The sequence below is a fragment of the Malaclemys terrapin genome, chromosome 4 (genome assembly GCF_027887155.1).
Source record: "Malaclemys terrapin pileata isolate rMalTer1 chromosome 4, rMalTer1.hap1, whole genome shotgun sequence".
NCBI classification, from domain to species: domain Eukaryota; kingdom Metazoa; phylum Chordata; order Testudines; family Emydidae; genus Malaclemys; species Malaclemys terrapin.
Window position 1 is genome coordinate 74,032,423 of NC_071508.1, and position 19,159 is coordinate 74,051,581.

General features: G+C 43.6%; 1 protein-coding gene across 6 annotated transcripts in view; it reads left to right on the plus strand.

Moving 5' to 3' along the window:
• The window catches only part of PRR5L (proline rich 5 like), a 69,848-nt gene that overhangs the window by 32,053 nt on the left and 18,636 nt on the right, over window positions 1-19,159 (plus strand). For all 6 annotated transcript variants that reach the window (XM_054025135.1, XM_054025136.1, XM_054025131.1 and 3 more), the window contains 2 exons: window positions 11,685-11,742; window positions 17,812-17,903. In XM_054025135.1, coding sequence (XP_053881110.1) covers window positions 11,685-11,742; window positions 17,812-17,903 — 150 coding nt within the window. The remainder of the gene's footprint in view (window positions 1-11,684; window positions 11,743-17,811; window positions 17,904-19,159) is intronic.

Here is a 19,159-nt window from a genome sequence, read left to right on the forward strand (position 1 = left end):
GCCCAAGTGAGATGGCTTGGGCTCGGAGGGCTATAAAATTGAACGGTTGGTGTTGGGGTTTGGGCTGGAGCCCAGGCTGTGAGAACCTGTGGTCCCACCCAAACCTGTACACTGCAATTTTATAGGCCCACAGCCTGAGCCCCCTGAATCAGCTAACCTGGGCTCGGAGACTCAGTGCTGCAGGTTTTTTATCACAGTGTGGACAAGTGTGAAGCAATGCATGCTAGAAGGAACAATATAAAGTGCTAGTATATAAGCATTGATTGGCTCTTAATGTTCTATGTCCTGGACTATACTGAAAGAAGCAAGTTTTGTTTTTTAACTTTGAATAAGATGTGCTTACATTATGCAAGCCAATCAGAAAAGTCCTGGAGGACTCGATGGCTAGAGGCATGGGTCATAGGTTCAAACGCTGTCTAGGCCAAATGGATACCTGTGACATTAATTGATGCTTGCTCGACCTCTCCGCAGTACAGTCAATGATAGAATAGGCCATATAGACTAAAATCCCCTCTCATCCTTATTGACTGGGCCTCCAGTTCAGGGCCAAGTCATGTTAGTAAATGGAACCTTGCCTTGTTTTGTGGATAATATGGGGATTCTTTCACCAAGGTTGTCAATCAGTAACACTGGAACTCAGATAGAATTGTAAAATATATCACTTTGATAGAACAGCAGAGTAATGATATTATTCTATTATTGCCCTCTAAGTCCACAATCAGGATTGGGATCCATATATGCTCAGCACTGTACAAATACAGAAGACATGATGGTCCATACCCCAAAGAGCTGGCAGTGCAAGGGCTAGTCTACACTTGAGTTAATTTTAGGTTGTTGGGAAGGGGATGGGAGTTGCACTGGTATAACTACATTCATGCAGCGTCACCAGTCCTAACACGATGAATGTTTTGCCATTGAAGTCAACAGGGCCAGAATTTTACCTCTAGTATAGTCAAGTACTAAAAATGTGACTTGCCCCAGTCTGGCTCACACTGATGCAAAAAAGCTTCAGTGCAGGCATTCCATAAGAGGATAAGCAATATGAGATGTAGACTAAAGAAGGAAGCAATTTATCTTCCCCTGGTGTATTTGTGAAAGTAGACTTACAGTGCACATCATTGACTATAAAAAGTTGACATCCCTTTCCATGGATCTCAAGGCAGTAGAATGGGGCAGTCTGTGTGTTACTAACCAAACTATCTTGTTGGTATTTCTCTATCAGAGAAGAACTCTTTTCTCATTAGGTTCTCTAAAATTCTCTTTTTTTGTTTTCCACCTTCCTTTGCCTGGGTCACTTACTGGTTTAAACTAGAATAAATGGTGGATTCTCTGTAACTTGAAGCATTTAAATTAAGATTTGAGGACCTCAGTAACTCAGCTGGAAGTTATTGGCCTGTTACAGGAGGGGGTGTGAGATTCTGTGGCCTGTGATGTGCAGGAGGTCAGACTAGATGATCATGATGGTCCTTCTGGCCTTAACGTCTATGAGTTTAAAATGTACAACCTGCCCTTCTCTGTCCCAAAGATAGATCTGTTTTCCCCTCAAGATGATGTGCGCAATACTCTAGTGGCAAGTAGGACAATTACCTGAATCTTCCAAAGTTTGAAAATTATAAAGTGCCTTCAACATTTTTCATCCTGTTACATTAAAGAGTACACTACACTATTAGTAAGTGCTAAGATAATTGTCAAATCATATTTTCCATAGTTTGAGTGCTGGCTCTTACATTATTTTTTAAAGAATTGTTTCAACCATTGAAGGTTAAGAACTTTTCCATGGAACATAGTTCAGATGCTAAGACAAAGCTAACTTTGTGAGTCACTTGAATTGGTTGCTCAGAAGTAATTTTCAGCAACACTCATGGAAATTTCCAGTTCTTACACTTCATGGAATCTTCAAGAATGGAATGAGCTAGTAGGTATCTTCATATTTCTTAGATTGTCCTAATGAAGTCTAGGGAGACTTTATCTTCAAAATCCCCATGGCCCCAGTGTTATCAAGTCTGTCTTGTAGTTAAACCAAACCATACTATAACAGACTAATGCACCCACTCATATAAAGATCTCAGTGGAAATTCAAATGTTTGATTCTGAAGGAGGTTTGTGTTACTAATCTGCTGCCTTAGTAACTTTAGAGGAGATATAAGCCATGTTACTGAAAGTGACTTTTGAGCTTTTAAAGACCAAATAGCCAGCGCCCAGTATATTCCGCCACTTCTGATTTTCTGCAGGATCTACCCTGTGCTGAATGTTTCTGAATCCACATTTTCAGTTATAATCTTGCTAGCCCTCATGGATGTGAAGAAAGCCTTTAAAAATGTAAACCTATTGCAGATTGACATATACCTCTACCTCGATATAACGCTGTCCTCGGGAGCCCAAAAATCTTACCATGTTATAGGCGAAACCACATTATATCGAACTTGGTTTGATCCGCCCCCCTGGAGCACTGCTTTACCGCGTTATATCCGAATTCATGTTATATTGGGTCGCGTTATATCGGGGTAGAGGTGTATTGATACATTATGTACCTGAGTCTGCAGGCAGCCTGAAATGATAGCTTTGGCTGGGGTGAATTGCTCCTTCTCACATCCCAGTGGGTTGCTAACTCTCAAATCCAGAGGTGGAAAATGTAAATGTTAAGTATTTAACTGCTGACCGTTTTAGCCAAAATACCCAGCTAATGTGCTTACCCCAAACTGAGTCCTTCTGAGGTGTGGAAACCCCAGCTGTTCCTTGCCCAGCTGCCAAAACCTCCAGCTTCCTCCAACATCTACATGCAGTACAAAACTGTGGTACTGAAAGCATAGAGACAACATAAAATATATTGACTTTGATATCAAAATCAGTAATAGGATTCTGTACTGATTGAATTCTTATATTTAATTTAATCAAAACCTCAATTTCTTAACATTGAAATGAAGCTGCTGCTGAATTTTCAAGCCTGTGGCAGCAGAGGGTTGCAGAATCCAGAGACCTTGACCCAGGTTTAAGTCCAGTTTGCTGAGGCATATACAGAGCTTTGCAAATAACCAATAGATGGAATAGCTAAATCCCCATTAGGGTGTCCAGATTTTCAAAGAAAATAGACAAATTCATGCTAGAGCTGTGCTTAAAAAAAATCACGTCTTTTCCTCTATCCCACCCAGTTCTTGAAAGAAGAAGATTTTAGCCCGAATGTTCTGTAGCTCAAATCTGCTTTTTCACCTGCTGATGGCCATGACCCCTCTATCCTACGCCCAGCCTATTGGGTTAAAACTGCATAAGGCTGAAGGCTTGAGGAGCCGAGCCAGAGGACTAATAAAATTTCCCCTGCACCTGGCACTTTCCCCTGCTGGGCTCTTAGGGGGACAGCTCCACCAGAGACTCCTTAATATTGGTCCAGCCCTCTGAACTTGGAGGGGCTTAATAGGCAAAGCAACCCCAATGGGCTGTGTGTAGGATATGATCCTACTAGAGGGCCCAGTGCTGCATGGTGCAGGTGACTGTGGAAGGTGTTCACCACCTTGCAGGTCTAGCCCAAAGCTCCTTTGTGGAACTGACTGATTCACCAGCAGGGACTCTGAATTTTAGTTATTGCCACTAAAATTTACATGAAACTGTGGGCCCTGCTTAGTCACTTAACTCTGAATTGCAACCATATGTGGGCAGGAGTGTTGTCTGTTTTCCCTGTAGCTGCTGTAACACTGAAACATTGTGGGCTGGATTCTTACAGTAACACTCTCTTTGTGAATGGCTGTAACTCAGCCTGGCACACACTCTATCCTCTTTACTCATACTTAGGCCTGGTTTACACATCAAAGGGTATGTCTACACTTACCGGAGGGTCCGGCGGCAGGCAATCGATGTTCTGGCATCGATTTATTGCGTCTGGTTAAGACGCGATAAATCGATCCCGGATCGATCCTGGAAGTGCTCGCCATCGACGCCGGTACTCCAACTCGGCGAGAGGAGTACGCGGCATCGACGGGGGAGCCTCCCTGCCGCATCTGGACCCGTGGTAAGTTCGGACTAAGGTACTTCGAATTCAGCTACGTTATTAACGTAGCTGAATTTGCGTACCTTAGTCCGAAGTGGGGGCTTAGTGGGGACCAGGCCAAAATGTTAGGTCAACATAGCTACAGCACTCAGGGATGTGAAAAATTCACACCTCTGAGCACCCATCTATGCCAATCTAATCCCTGATGTAGATGCAGCTATGCTGACTGAAAAATGTTTCCGTTGACTTAGCTACTGTCACTTGGGGAAGTGGAGTTCCTACAGCGATGGAACAACCCACTGTAGGAAACGTCCACGCTAGGGCACTGCAGTGGCATCGTTCTGGCGCCATAGCTGTGCAGACATGGCCTCAGTCACTTTCTCGCTTTGTCTGCCTGTAAAGCCTCCCTCCAATTTCTTTGCATTAAAAGTAGTGAAAGGCTTGCCCAAGCCCCCAGATCTAAACTGCTTTGTATTTTTGAGGCATTGTGACATACAAAGGTGAAAGGTATGACAGAATACAGCCATGTATTCATACCCTACACACTATTGTAATAATCTTTTTGTACAAGGTATGCCTTGTAAGGTATTATTTGAAAACTTCTAATTTGCTGGTCAGTATTGTTCTGGTAAAATATGTGTGGCAACATTGTATGTGAAGTTACAAGATTTCCCTGTATGGTGGTGGTAACATATGTTCCAAACCCCACTGCCCTGCCCAAGCAGAAGTCAGATCTGTCCTAAACAAAGGAAGGAGTGTGCTTGCCTTAATTTGCATTTAAGCAGTAAACAGAGTCATCATGCAGGAAGGGAAAACAAAGGAAGTTCAAAGGGGTGAAAAAACTTGCAGGGAACATCCTTCCACATAGAGTCTTTGTCTCCTGGGTCTCAGCTGGAAATGTTTTTCAAGAGGGGGACTAAAATAGTAAAAAGAAGGGACAAAAACCCCAAGGCACCCCCGCTCCCTCTCCCTGCCCAAATCAGTCTGTACATCTGAGAAGACCAAAGGAAACAGCTATTGGACTTTGGTCCCCTAAAGAGTTTGGTCAGTAACTTTGCTGGAAGCAAGTGGTGAGAAAGTTTGCTTTGCAGCTAAGATCGTTTCTTAAGTAGTTACTAGTAAGCATTTTACCTTTATTTTTCTTGCACCCGTTTCTGACTTTTATGCCTCATTACTTGTACTCACTTAAAATCTCTCTTTGTAGTTAATAAACTTGTTTTACTTTTTATCTAATCCTGTGTGTTGAAGCTGGAGGTCTGGGCACACTATTTATAATAACAGAATTAATATATTTGTACTGTTCAGGAGAGGGCTGGGCAGTACAGGATATATATTTCTCGGGGAAGATCTGGGATTGGGGTGTGTTGGGGTCACTCTGCAGTATAACCAAGGCTGGTCAGAGCCAGGTTGTAGCTGCCAGAGTGCAGTTACACACAGACACTCTGGTGTGGCTTACATGCTGGAATGTTGTTTGTGAGCGGCCCAGGTGGGAGCTTCTACTGCAAGGCATTATGAGGCACCCAAGGTTGCAGGGCAGGGGTTACACAGCCCCAAATAGTCTGGATTGTGCCCTGGTATGTCACAGGTATCTCTTCTGCTTCTGAATGTTGTGGCTTATTCTGTCTATTGGGCCAAAATAAACTCCCATATCCACCCACCTAGCTAAATTTTGGGGAGTTTCAGGGCTGAACTCTGCAGCTAAGGCCCAATTGTGGTTTTAAAGCAACTCTTACAAGTGGGAAGATGTGCATCTACAATCTGGAGCTGTACAGAACTGGCAAATGTCTTTCTGAAAAATTCTGGGAACACAATTTTAGGTGACACTTGTCCCTCAGATGTCCGTTTCCTTGCAAAATTTGATGCCAGAGCTACCTGTTCAAAGCAAGACCTGTGCAAATTGATTAGAGATGGAGCTTGTATTGGGCTAAAGAAATTAAGAAATATGATGTAAAAAATATTCAGTGAAACAGGCTCAATTTTTTGAATTTGATAAGGAAATGAGACTTTCATTTTGAACAGTTGTTTGTCCTTGGCGAGTATATTTTTTAGAAATACAGGACATCTCTAGTGCTGAAATGTGAAGGGAAAAGAATATTGAAGTCGTTTCTGATTTTTTGTGTGTGTGTGTATGTATTTTCTTTTGTAAAGAAGAAGAGAGGCATGTTGAAGAATGTTAATTGCTTTCTTTGGTTAGTTGGAGAATTCCTCCACCCCCTTTTGAACTTCGGGAAGGTGGCCACAGGCATATCCCTCTTCCAGACAAGATGTGAAACTGCTTGTGATGGCTAAAGATTACCCTGCTTCTTTTCGTAAGATTTGGGGTGTTAACTGTAGCATCCTGGCCAATTTCCAGCTCAGGTAATTGCATTCTGCCTACTTAAAATTCACCCTCCAGATACAATTGGAGAGGTTTGCTTCATTAACCTACAGAAGAAAAAAAACTTCCGTGCTTTGTCACTTGGACAAAGAAGCTGTCACCCACCAAGTGACTGCATTTTACTGATGGGCATGTGACTCCCTTTGGGAACTTTCTAGTCCAACAATGTCCATACAGAGCAGACAGGACTCAGTGTTTGAGGCTTTATCCAAAGAGCCCCCCTGCCACACACCTGCCCCCACACGTGCATGCGCTCTTTCTGTCTCTGTCTGTCTCTCTGACTCACTCACTGGAAAATGTATTGCGCTCATCTTCCTTGAGGAGAAAGATCTGAGTTGACTTGGCTGGGATTGTTGGCCCTCTCAGATGCTCCTTTCAGCCACAGACCTGTAACAGAGTTACTGTGATTTTATATGCATTATAAAAACATAGGAGTGCTCATCCTATCAGACTTCATACATCCATTTGTTTGTATCTGCTATCAAACACACACCTTCCCAAACTTACTTGGGCCACGTTTGCTAACTGTTTGGGGGTTAATCTAGGGTCTTGTTCCTTCACAGTCCATCTCCTCTTCACACAGTGAAGTAGTAATACAATGTTTGTGGCACCCATCACTAGACCTACAGCAACTTGTGATGCTCTGACTGTAAGGTTAAGATTTCACTATGGGATCCAGGAGAAAGTTGACTCAGAAGGGGAATAATCTCGTACCCAAGCATACAATTCTTCTATAATAGCAAGTGGGAAGAAGGTGGGTGGGCAATGTAGCTTCCTTTCATATAGACGTGTGTCCTTCAAGCTTGCTTGGTGTGTATGCAGCTTTATGGGGGGAGGGGTAGCTCAGTGGTTTGAGGGTTGTGAGCTCAATCCTTGAGGGGGCCATTTAGGGAACTGGGGTAAAAATCTGTCTGGGGATTGGTCCTGCTTTGAGCAGAGGGTTGGATTAGATTAGATTACCTCCTGAGGTCCCTTCCAACCCTGATATTCTATGATCTGCTTGTAGTTGTATCAGATTATTTTTCCCTAGGCTATATCCCTCTATGTTGCCTATAGCAACCGGGGATAAAGCAGTAATGAGACCTGTAATCTAGATAAGGTCTGGTGCAAACCTTTGCTTCATTCTGTATTTGTTAGAGTGTATTCATTCCTCAGCAGACTACATTGTTGGATTTTTTTAAATGCAAATATATCTGGCTGAGTGCTTGATCTTGGGAGGAGAAGCTTAAATTCAATGTTTCCAATCTTGGTGTCTTTTGGCAGTAAAGCAAAGCAGCTCCTGGATTAATCAACAGAAAAACCTGTTCTGCTAAATTAATCCAAAATCTGTAGAGAGATGAGGTGGGTGAGGTAATATCTTTTATTGGACGAACTTCTGTGTCACTTCACCTTGAGTTGTCCCTTAGAATATGTGCTAACTACCTATGCTTAACTATCTGTTCAGTCTTGTATTTAGCTGTGATACTCTCAGTACCTCTCCCAGACCCATAGAAGAGCTCTGTGCAGGAGCGATGGAAGCTCCCTAAAAGCAGGGGAACATGGGGGCACCGGTGCCCGAACTGTGGCCCTGCCCCCCCTTGATGCCCCTTCCCCCTGAAGCCCTGCCCCTGCGCTGCCCCTTCCCCCCCAAAGGCCCCATCCTCATGCCGCCACTTCCCCCCAAGACCCGCTCCTGCTCACTCCCCTCTGCCCCTGTCCCCCCCCCCCATTGCTCACCCTTGTGGTCGGTAAAAAGTGATGGATCCATGACCCTGTGGCCCCCCCGTTCCAGTGCCCCTTGCTCTGTGTGACTCGAAAGCTTGTCTCTCTATCTCTCTCACCAACAGAAGCTGGTCCAATAAAAGCTATTATCTCACCCACCTTGTCTCTCTCAGATCCTGATCCCAACATGGCTACAACTGCATCCAAAATCTGTAGTGATGTACCCAGAAAAGTGAATGTGTCTCTCAAAGGACCTGTCTTCACCCTTAGGAAATTTTGAGTCAATTAAAGCTCCACCAGTATTTGCAATGTAGGAAGCCTGAAGCTTTGTGGGCAGAAGGTTTGTCTCCACTATAAAGCAGGTTGGAAAATAGGGGGTGGGATTTTCTGCAGAAATGTTTGACATTTTGTCAAAAAAACAAATCAGAAAGTTGAAATTTTTCACAGAAAGCAGACCCTGTTTGCAAAAACCTTAGTTTAGTCAGGCCAGGTCTATAGTACAAACTTACATTTCTATAAGTACATTGCTCAGGGAATTAAAAAATCCCCCCGCCCCCCCCCCCGAGCGACGCACTTATACTGACCTAGCCCCCGGTATAGACACTGCTATTTCGACTGGCGGGCTTCTCCCATCGACATAGCTGCTGCCTCTTGTGGAGGTGAATTAACTATGCTGATGGGAGAGGCTTTCCTGTTGGCGTAATAACGACTTTACTAAAGTGGTTTAAGTGTAAACCTGTTCTCACAAACCCCAAATTATCCACTGGAAAAAAGTTTTAGTGGAAAATGCTTGACTCATCCTAGTTAGCAACCTTTGGAGCTGTAGCATGGATGGGGTGACATCTGCTGCTGGCATTCAAAGCACTGTGTTATCTGACCCTACTAAAAAGCATATTGTAACTGCATTTCTAAATCATGCAAAAGCCTTTGACCTTTGCAGGGCTGTACATGATGCAGAAACACATGTGCCATCTATGATGTATGCCCAAACCATAAATTGTTTCTGTGGACTAAAGCGCTGTTATCTAGTCCCCTAACACCATTGCATCCACACTGATCTGGGTAGCTCCTGCTTGTTTGTTCCAGGGATGTGAAATTGCCTGCATGCAGGGACTAGTACGTGGGGAATGGAGCCCTAAGGGCCTATGCATTTGAATTCCTTAATCTGCTTGCAAATGAGGCACAAATGATTCTCGTTAACCTTAGTTAAAAGCTTGTGGATGCCAACAGGAAAAAGCAATGTGCTGGCAAGTCTATGATTGCAGAATAGCTGCTCTTGGCATTGTGAGAATGGCTTCCAGTTTGACAGCTTGAATTTCTGATCTCTGATGACATCTTTGGCCCTTTCTATGCCACCGATTTCCCCAGTGTTGGCAATTTTGGCAAAGTACTGGAATAATTAGAGCTGCTTTGAACAGGGTCAGATAACATGGTTTTAGAAAGCCAGCAATAGCTAGCACTCCATCCACATTGCAGCTCCCATACATGCTGTCCAGTCTAAATGTCTTAACCATCTCTGGTTCCATCAAATGTATATTCCTGGAAACAAATTCTGTCTTGACTTGTCTTCCTTGCAACATCATTGACTTGAAGGCAGATTTTGGCCCTTTCTGTGTATTTGGGGAACCTTTCTAGGTGAGTTGCGTATGGGACAGCCCCAAATCAAGTTACTGGAGCTGTTCTCTTTCTTAAAGGCTCTTTGCCAAGATTTCAGACTAAAGTAAAGATGCCAAAGGAAGAAGGTTGCTTTTTAATCTCACGTATTTCTAGGGCACCTATCAATGTAGCATGTCAGTGCTAAGCTTTAATTGCATAAGATTCCAGGGCAGAAGGAGCCTCTTGCTGTTTTGAATTCAACGACTGATTTGCTTAGCTGGGAACTTTGGGGTCTTGCTGACCTTGGCAACATTGAAGGGTCAGATTTAACTCACACACGCACCTACATGGATAAATTCTTAAGTCTAGTGCATGCAGATAGATGGTCTCTTACAGCAACAATCACATTAATATTCAGGTTGCTCCCAGTCCCAAAGGACCTGTCACTTACCCCAGGTCAATTGCACTTTAGATTTTTATACCAAAGACAACACTTGTAGCCAATCCTATAATAAACTAACTAAAGATTTGTTAGCTAAGAAAAAGAAAATAGTTATTTACAAGGTTAAAGAAGATAAACATATATATATATATATACACACACACACACGCAAGTTAGTCTTGGATTTCAAAAGATGGTAGAAGCTTCTATAATGAGCAAGCTCTGTATGTCCTTTAGAGCTACTCAGGCCAAGCACTGGCAATTCTTTGCTTATGCTTAGTAATCCTTGTTCCTCAGGGTCCAAGCAGCAGAGTTCAAGCTGATGGGATGAGTCCTCATGCACTTTTCCTCTTCATGTGTGTATGTGTGTGGGGGCAATCAACAAAGTCTTTGTCCTCTGAAGTTCCACAGTGGTTTGTCTGGTGTTTGTGGGCCTTCCTTTGTGGGCAGAAGATAACACCTCCTGTGGCAAACTAGTATTTAACACTTGGTAATGCTTCTCTTCTGACTTTTCATTTACAGTTACAGTGCAAACACTTGGCAGCGTAGGGATGGCTATGTGCTATGGAGGCCTGTGACTCCTGCTGGTCTAAAGGCTGCTTCTGTGTTACAGAATATTGTGCGGACAGTGTACATTGGGCATTCAGACTGGCACTGCTTCCCCATTGGTTAAAGGAGAATAGGGGACGAAAGTTGTGACTCCCACACAATTACCTGTTCAGAGTAACTGATTCTCGGGGATATTATGGCAATGAAAAGAAACAACAACCTGGTAGATACCACACTTTTTGTACAGTGGGAGAGAGAGATACCTCCTGAATATCCATTTTGCTCTGATGGTACAGCATTTCCCATGAGCAGGAGGCACATTCTCTATTGATGCAATGCCTGTGGTAGGGTCCAACCTTTCTGAGATGAGAATATGTACATTACCCATCTCTAGCTCTTCCATCCAAGAATCTCAAATCATTTCAGAATAACTGATTTTCTTCCCACAACAGTGCTAGCGGGTTGGTAAGTGTTAACCCTTTTTACAGGTGTGGAAACTGAGCCACAGACAGTCTAAGGCTGGATTTACAAAGGCATTTAGGCACCTAAAGATGCAACTAGGTGCTTACTGGGATTTACAGAAGTGCCTAAGAAGATTAGGCACCTTTGTAAATTCAGGTGCCTAGATGCATCTTTAGGTGCCTAAATACTTGGGTAAATCTGCCCTAAATGGCTTTTCCCAAGGGCACATAGGAAAGCTGTGGCAGTCCCAGGAAGAGACCTACCTGATTCTCCTGATTCCCAGTCTTGTGGCCTAAAACAAGCTCAGCCTTCAGTTCACCTGAAAGTCCAGTTGTTTTGTGAAATGCTCCATGTATCTGCTGCACCTGTTGTTCTGCAAAAATAGCTGTAGGCTAGGTAGGGGTTAATACCCTGTGTGAGATTCTTAAGGTGCCTAAGTCCAGTGTTAGGGCTGGGAGTGCTCTGACTGAACTTTCGACACCTGCATGTCAAGCAAATAACAGCAATAAAACTGTCTTCACAATTTATTTTAAGTCTTGGGAAAAGCAAATGCATGTCTCTCTCTTCTCTCTTGGCAGAACCAGCTCCTTGCGAAGGGCTTGCTGTTCATAGAGGAGAAGGTTAAGCTGTGCGAAGGCAAGTATAGAGAGACTGTTTTGGAATGGGGTCCTGGAGGGCCCTTGTGAGTCAGCCTTTGATGATTGGACAGCTGAGATTCATCTGTCATAACCCCATCATCTTTGAATGATTCACACGACTGGAAATTCTAAGGCCCCTTCTATGCAACTGAGATCACATGCACTGACTAAGCCCAGTTCAAGCTAGCATACAGCTGAATGAGTTTAACATATCCATGCTACCCTCTGGGAACTACATTGTACTGCAGCTTGTATGTTACTTGAGGGATGTTGGATCTTGTTGAGTCAGAAGCACGACTGAGGCTTTTCCACCAGCCCCTCTCTTCACCAGGAAGACTCACACATGGTTCTGCAGTGTAATTTAAACCCAGTTTCCAAATGGTGCCAATCCTTGATGTGAATCTTGTTTCCCTGCTTTTAAACAGTGTTAAGCCCTTACAGGCTTTTGCCTTATTTCTTAAGATGGTTTGAAACGGTGCAGAAAGGCCTGAACTCATGAGTCTTGTGACCATAACCTTGGTACCACTAATATCATAGCTTTGTTCTGTTGAAAGCCCTCAACAAATGTACTAGAATGTGTGTGTGTTTCACCAGGATGGGGATGAAACCCCATTAGGACTCAAACTCTCCATATGTGAAGAGCTAGTGGCCATTCAAACTGCTGGCCCCACAGTGTCATGCTCCAGTTGCACCTGAAGGTCTGGTGGGGGGAGAACAGTGGGACAGCGGCTGTTATGGTTGAGCTTTGGTGATAAGTCACTTTTGCCTAATTGACTTGTGCAGCTCTGGCTCTTGAAAACTAGATTGCCATTTACTGACCCAGTTTTGTAGCCTCTGATCATCAGCAAGCCAGCTTCCCCATTGACCCGCTTTTTCTGGGTCATTAAATGCCAATAAAGACACATACTCTTGCACTGCTGGATTCCTTAGCACTGCTTTCTTTTAACTTGATATCTCAACCCCTGTGTTGCCAGTGAGCAGGTCAGTAATCCCAGCGTGCAGGAGCCGCAGGGTTTGCTAACCTCCTCCTTACAGGGGCCACCTTCCGTTTGACTTACTGCCCACTTGTTTGGTGCAGTCCTGTAAAGGAGAATACGGGAGGAATGGAGTCTGCACACTATATCTAAGGGCTTGTAGACACGACCACTTGTGTCGGTATAACTCATGTCGCTCAGGGATGTGAATAAGCTATCTCCCAAATGATGTAAGTTACACCAACCTAGTGTAGACATCACTATGTTGGCGGGAGAGCTTCTCCTGATGGCATTGCTACTCACGGTCGAGGGGAGAATTCTCTCCCATTGGCATAGGGTGTCTCTACCAGACGAAAACAACAAGGAGTATTTTGTAGATACAGACTAACACGGCTACCCCCTGATACTTGTCTACCAGACGAACTACAGTGCATTGGTGCAGCTGCGCTGCTGTAGCTCTGCTAGTGTAGACTAGTCCCAAGGGTGTGCTGCACTCAGTATCCGAAACAGGGATCTCTGTCTTGCTTTTACCAACCCCTCCGCTTTCTAAAGAACAAACACTGGCCAGTTAACAAAACTCTAAAACAAACAGACAAAAAACCCCTTGTAAAACTGTCCCAATTTGTGATGCAGATTAAAACATACAGCTCCCGTTGGCAGCGGGTTTGTGAGTCATCCATCATCATGTTAAAATGAAACAAAGGTGCCAGCATGTGGCTGCTGATTGCTTGGGAAAGATGTTCCAGCTAGACAGACAAGGGCCTTCCTGCTGCCCTTTCATTTGTCTGAGGTGGCATTGTAAACACGGTGCTTACAGGAGCTAAGATCACTGTGATGCAGTTAGGAGCCAGATGATTCATGGAATTTCCAAGCATTGATTTTTTTTTTCTTCCCCGTTCTTTCATAAATTTATCGCTTTGTTCCAGCGAATCTTGCTTGTGGTCACTGCAACAAGAGCCACTTGTGCCCACTTCCCAGTTAGCTTTGACTTCCAAAAAGAGAGCTCCCTTCCCAGCTCTGAGTCAAAGTAATGCCCATGCTGCAGAGAGCAGCAACGTTTTTAATGCATGTTTGTCTTAATCAGAACTTCTGCTCTTAATGCAGCACTTCAAATTTCTGTAGGATTTATGATCTCTTGCACAAATACACCACTTCCCCTTGCTAAAGATTACCTTTCCTTTTATTTCCATTCCCACGCATTGCAACAGCTCAGCCCTGAGACAGATAGGAGGGGGATCCTAAAACCTATCCACACACTCATAGACATTAAGGACAGAAAGGGCCATTATGATCATCTAGTCTGACCTCCTGCACATCGCCGGCCACAGAACCTCACCCACCCATCCTGTATTAGGCCCAAAACTTTTGGCTGAGTTACTGAAATCCTCAAATCTTAATTTAAAGACTTCAAGTTACAGAGAATCCACTGTTTACTCTAGTTCAAACCTGCAAGTGACCTGTGCCCCATGCTGACAGGGAGGCAAACATCCCCTCCCTCTTCCCTCCTACCTCCGGTGTCTGCCAATCTGATCTGGGAGGAAATTCCTTTCCGACCCCAAATATGGCTATTAGACCCTGAGCATGTGGGCAAGACCCGCCAGAGAGACACCTGGGACAGAATTCTCTGTAGTAACTCAGAGCCCTCCCCATCTAGCATCCCATCTCCGGCCACTGCAGATATTTGTTAATAGCAGTCACAGGTGGCCCACGTGCCACTGTAGGCAATTCATCATACTATCCCTTTTATCAAACTTGAAAAAAAATTAGGTTTTTTGCCCCCACTACTTTTCTTGGAAAGCTGATCCAAAACTTCACTGTTCTGATAGTTAGAAGAGTGGTCATGTCTACACTGTCACTTATGTAGGCAAAACTTATGTTGCCCCGAGTGACATAAATTTTGCTGCCATAAGAGCGCGTATGCACAGCGCTATGTCAACAGGAGAGCTTCTCCCACTGACACAGCTACCACTGCTCGTTTAGGCAGTTTAATTATGTCGACAGGAGAGCTCTCTCCCATTGGCATAGAGCGGCTACATGAGCGATCTTACAGCAGTGCAGCTGCATCGCTACAGCCATGCTGCTGTAAGTTTGCTAGTGTAGACATGGCCTACGTCTAGTTTCAAGCTAAAACTTATTGAAGGCCAGTTTATATACCTTTGTTCTTGTGCCAACATTGGCCCTTAACTTAAGTAACTCCTCTCCCTCCCTGGTGTTTCCCTCTGATGTATTTATAAAGCGCATTCATATCTTCCATCGGCCTCCTTTTTGTTAGGCTAAACAAGCCTAGCTCCTTAAGTCTCCTTTCATTAAGCAAGTTCTCCATTCCTCTGATCACCCTAGTAGCCCTCTCTGAACCTGTTCCAGTTTGAATTAATCCTTCTTAAACACAGGAGACCAGAGCTGCACGCAGTATTCCAGATGAGGTCTCACTACTACCTTGTATAATGGTAATAACACTTCTCTATCTCTACTGGAAATACCTTGCCTAATGCATCCTAGGATTACATTGGTTTTTTTCATGGTTGCATCACATTGGTGGCTCATACACCCAGGTCTTTCTCCTCCGCTTTCGCTTTCAACTGATACATCCTCGGCTTATAGCAAAAATTCTTGTGGTAGTCCCTAAATTCACTATTGCAGTATTAAATTTCATCCCATTCCTATTAGTTCAGTTTTCAAGGTTGTCCAAATCTTCTTGTATGATAGTCCGGTCCTCCTCTGTACTGGCAATACCTCTCAACTTCGTGTCATCCACAAATTTTATTAGCACATTTCTACATTTTGTGCCAAAGTCATTTAATGTAAATATTAAATAAGATTGGTCCCACGACTGATCATTGAGTAACTCTACTAGTAACCTCCCTCCAGCCTGATAGTTCACCTTTCATCATGACCTTTTAGTCTCCCCATAAACAAGTTTCTTTCCACTTTTTGATTCTCATTTTAATCTCCATTTTCTTCAGTTTAACTATTAATTTCCCATGTGCAACTGTACTGAAATCTTTACTGCATTTCCTTTATCCAACAAATCTGTTATCTTCTCAAAGAAGGAGATCAGGGTGGTGTGGCATGATCTACTTTTTGCGAAAACATTTAGTATTTTATCCCAATTACTGTTTACCTCTATGTCCTTATCTACTCTGTCTTTCAAAATTTGTTCTAAGACCTTGCATACAATTGAGGTAAAAATAACGGGCCCGTAGTTTGCCAGATCACTTTTTTCCCCTTTCTTAAATACAGATACTATGTTTGCAATTCTCCAGGCATAGGATACTACTCCCATGTTTACCGATTCATTAAAAATTCTTGCTATTGGGTTTGCAGTTTCATGTGCAGTTCCTTTAATATTCTTGAATGGAGATTATCTTCGTCCCCCGATTTGGTCCTATTAAGCTGTTTGAGAATGGCTTCCACCTCGGATGTGGTAATTTCTACTTTCATATCCTTGTTCGCATTAGCCACCCTGACACTGCCTCCACGCTCCTCATTACCCTTATTGAAAACTGAAGCAAAGTATTCGGTTAGGTTGGGCCATACCTAGATTATCTTTAATCTCCATCCTATCCTCAGTGCTTAGCGGGGTCCTCCTTCTCTCTTCCCTGTCATTATTGACAGTGTGAATAAAGCATGGCTCCATCAGGGCTGATGGATGAATTTTTTGGTGTATTCTTGCAGTTGGGATTAAAAAGCAGACATAGGACCTGATCCTGTAATCTGTTGAAGTCAATAGGGCCTTTACTCCTGGGAGATAAAGCTTGCAGAATCAGGTCCTATGGTTGCACGTTCTCTTTCTGATGGCTTAGATCACAAGTAAGGTGTGTTACAGTCATGCTAGGGGAAACAATCAGTAGTAAACATGAAAACTGCAAGTCTTTGGAATTTTCCTGCATTTGGAAAACATTTCAGTACAGGTAAATAATATTCTTGTGAGACGCAACTTAAAGAGAGGCAACTTAAATATAAGTCCCTCTGTGAGGAACTGATACAACTGCTACACACAAGTTTAAAACTGAGATTTCCAAGCTGCTTAGGGCAGGGTTTCTCAACCTTTTACTTTCTAAGCGCCCCCCCCCTCCCCCCGGCCCTCCCCAGCATGCTATAAAAACTCTGTGGCCCACCTGTGCCACAACAATTGTTTTTCTCCATATAAAAGCCTGGACTAGGGGATGGGAAACTGGATGTCCAAATCCACTAGGCAGCTTGGAAATCTCAGCCTAACTTTTTAGAAACACAAGAAGCTTTGTGAATTGAGTTTATTCATGAGTTAATTAAAAAATATTCCATCTAAATGACCAAATGTCCCCACTGCATGATCATTTATACATCACCTTGTGATGAAAGCTACATGCTTGCCATGTGGGTTACGGATTGCATGACTTTCAGTCTGCATTTATTTTAAAAATCCAAACTTGTGATAGTTGAAGCTTTTGTTGTGGCTGGCTGGATACAATGGGAGCAGTTGAACCTTGTGAGTTGCCAAGTTTAAAACTTCGCTAGGCACTCTTCTCATTATGGCTTTGTGGCTTGTTACAACCGGTGTGCGGGTGGGTTTGTTCTGTGACTTCTAGATCTATGTTTGGGGCAGGGAGAATCTCAGAATTAATCTAGCTGGTTAAAGAGGTATCTGTACAGCATTGGCTCCCTGACTTCAGCCTCTGGGCTCTCTCCTGTCTGCTTCATTCATAGCTGCTCAGTGAGACCATACTGGAATATCAGCTTAATGTTTATTAGGTGCTTTTTAATCGCAACATACTTGGCCAGTGGAGATAGACCCTATTGCCTAAGGAGCAGCATCACCCTTTTACTTTAATTGGGCTGTTTTACTTTCATGTGGAACTGTGTTCTTAGAGCTGGGAGGGACTCCGCTGTTTCTGATCATAGATTTATGCCCCCTCACTTCTTTGCTGTGAACAAATACCAAGCAAAACTCAGCTAAAGCTGCCAAGACTTGTCTACTTTGGGGTAGGAGACGCTAAATGAGGCGGGTTTGTGATGCTCACCTAGAAAGGTAAAGAGCACTGGGACATTTGAATCTGATTGTAGTGTCCTAATTGCTAAAGGGTTTTTCTCCCTCCAAATTCCTGTGCTTTTAGGTGAGGATCGCATTGATATCCTGTCTGAAATCTGGGATCACTTCTTCACAGAGACCCTTCCCACACTCCAGGCGATATTCTACCCTGTCCAGGTAAACCTGATTAACATATAGTCTGGGAGATGGGGAGGGAATGCAACAACAGTACCTGCTTAATGGTCCCTTGGTGCTCCCCTTCTCTCCCTGCAGCAATTAAGGCTCCATCTCTGCTGGCTAAACAGGTTTTAAAAACTTTAAACCATGGTTTGGGCCAAATGGGCTCCTAGTGAAGTTTGTCCTAGTGAATTATGTAAATGTAACTAGTGTGATAAACTAGGTAACTTAAGGTAGAGTGCAATGTTTTGAATCCTGTTTGGTCCTGTCCTCTCTGGCTGTTAGGAGCCTGTCTGTGGTGGAGTTTAAACAGTGCTTAAGCACTGATACAACCGGACTGTACTTGGGCGTTGTCTAGACTGAGGATTTGTCCCAATTATCGTCATTAGTTCTTTAGTCATTGCAGTAGCTATAGCTCCATCACTGCAAGTAGTGGCTTTGCCTGTCTGCATTAGAGGATAGCACTGGCACAGCTATTCCAATGTCTGGCTGGCACTGGGGCAAATCCTGCGTCTAGTCAAGGGGAGAAATTTGTAAAGATTTCTAACTCCCATTGACTTTAATCGGAAGTTAGGCACCTAATTGTCATTTGTACCTTTGAAAATGTCTCCCTGGGTCTTGGATGCTTTCGTGATGAGTGGACATATATGTACAGTACCTGCAAAGTAACATCACTCTGGTTTCTCTCTAAGTCCCGCTTACAAGGCTAAGCAGCCGAGTGTCACATTCCTGAAGGAGTTTCGATTTTAAACCTATATTTTACTTCTTTAATTTGCTTAGATTGTAAACCATTTGGGGGCAGGGACTGTCTTTTTGTTCTCTTTGTACAGTGCCTAGCGCTGTGGGGTCCTGGCTCATGACTTAGGGCTCCTAGGCGCTACGGTAATACAAATAATAATAGTTTTGGTCAGGATTTCCAGCACCAGCAATCCTAATTGTTGAGGAGCTATTGACAAATGAGCATGTTTATAACTTCTCACCTGTCGTGAGGGAGGCGGTGGAGGGAGGGGTCTGAAAAGGCACCAAAAACACATCATCTGTGTAGGATGGAATTCTTAGAAATGTTAGGCCTTCCCGTTTGGTCTGTCTCTGCTCCTGGAGAACCAGACTCTAGATGTATTTGATTTTTCCTTTTATCGCTTGAAAGTCAGCAGTTGAAATTTGAAGGTTGCCCTTTCCTAATGATTAAAGATGGCATTTCCTAAAAGTGGCCGAGAGAACTTATCTAAAGATGATTGCTAACCGTCCAATATATT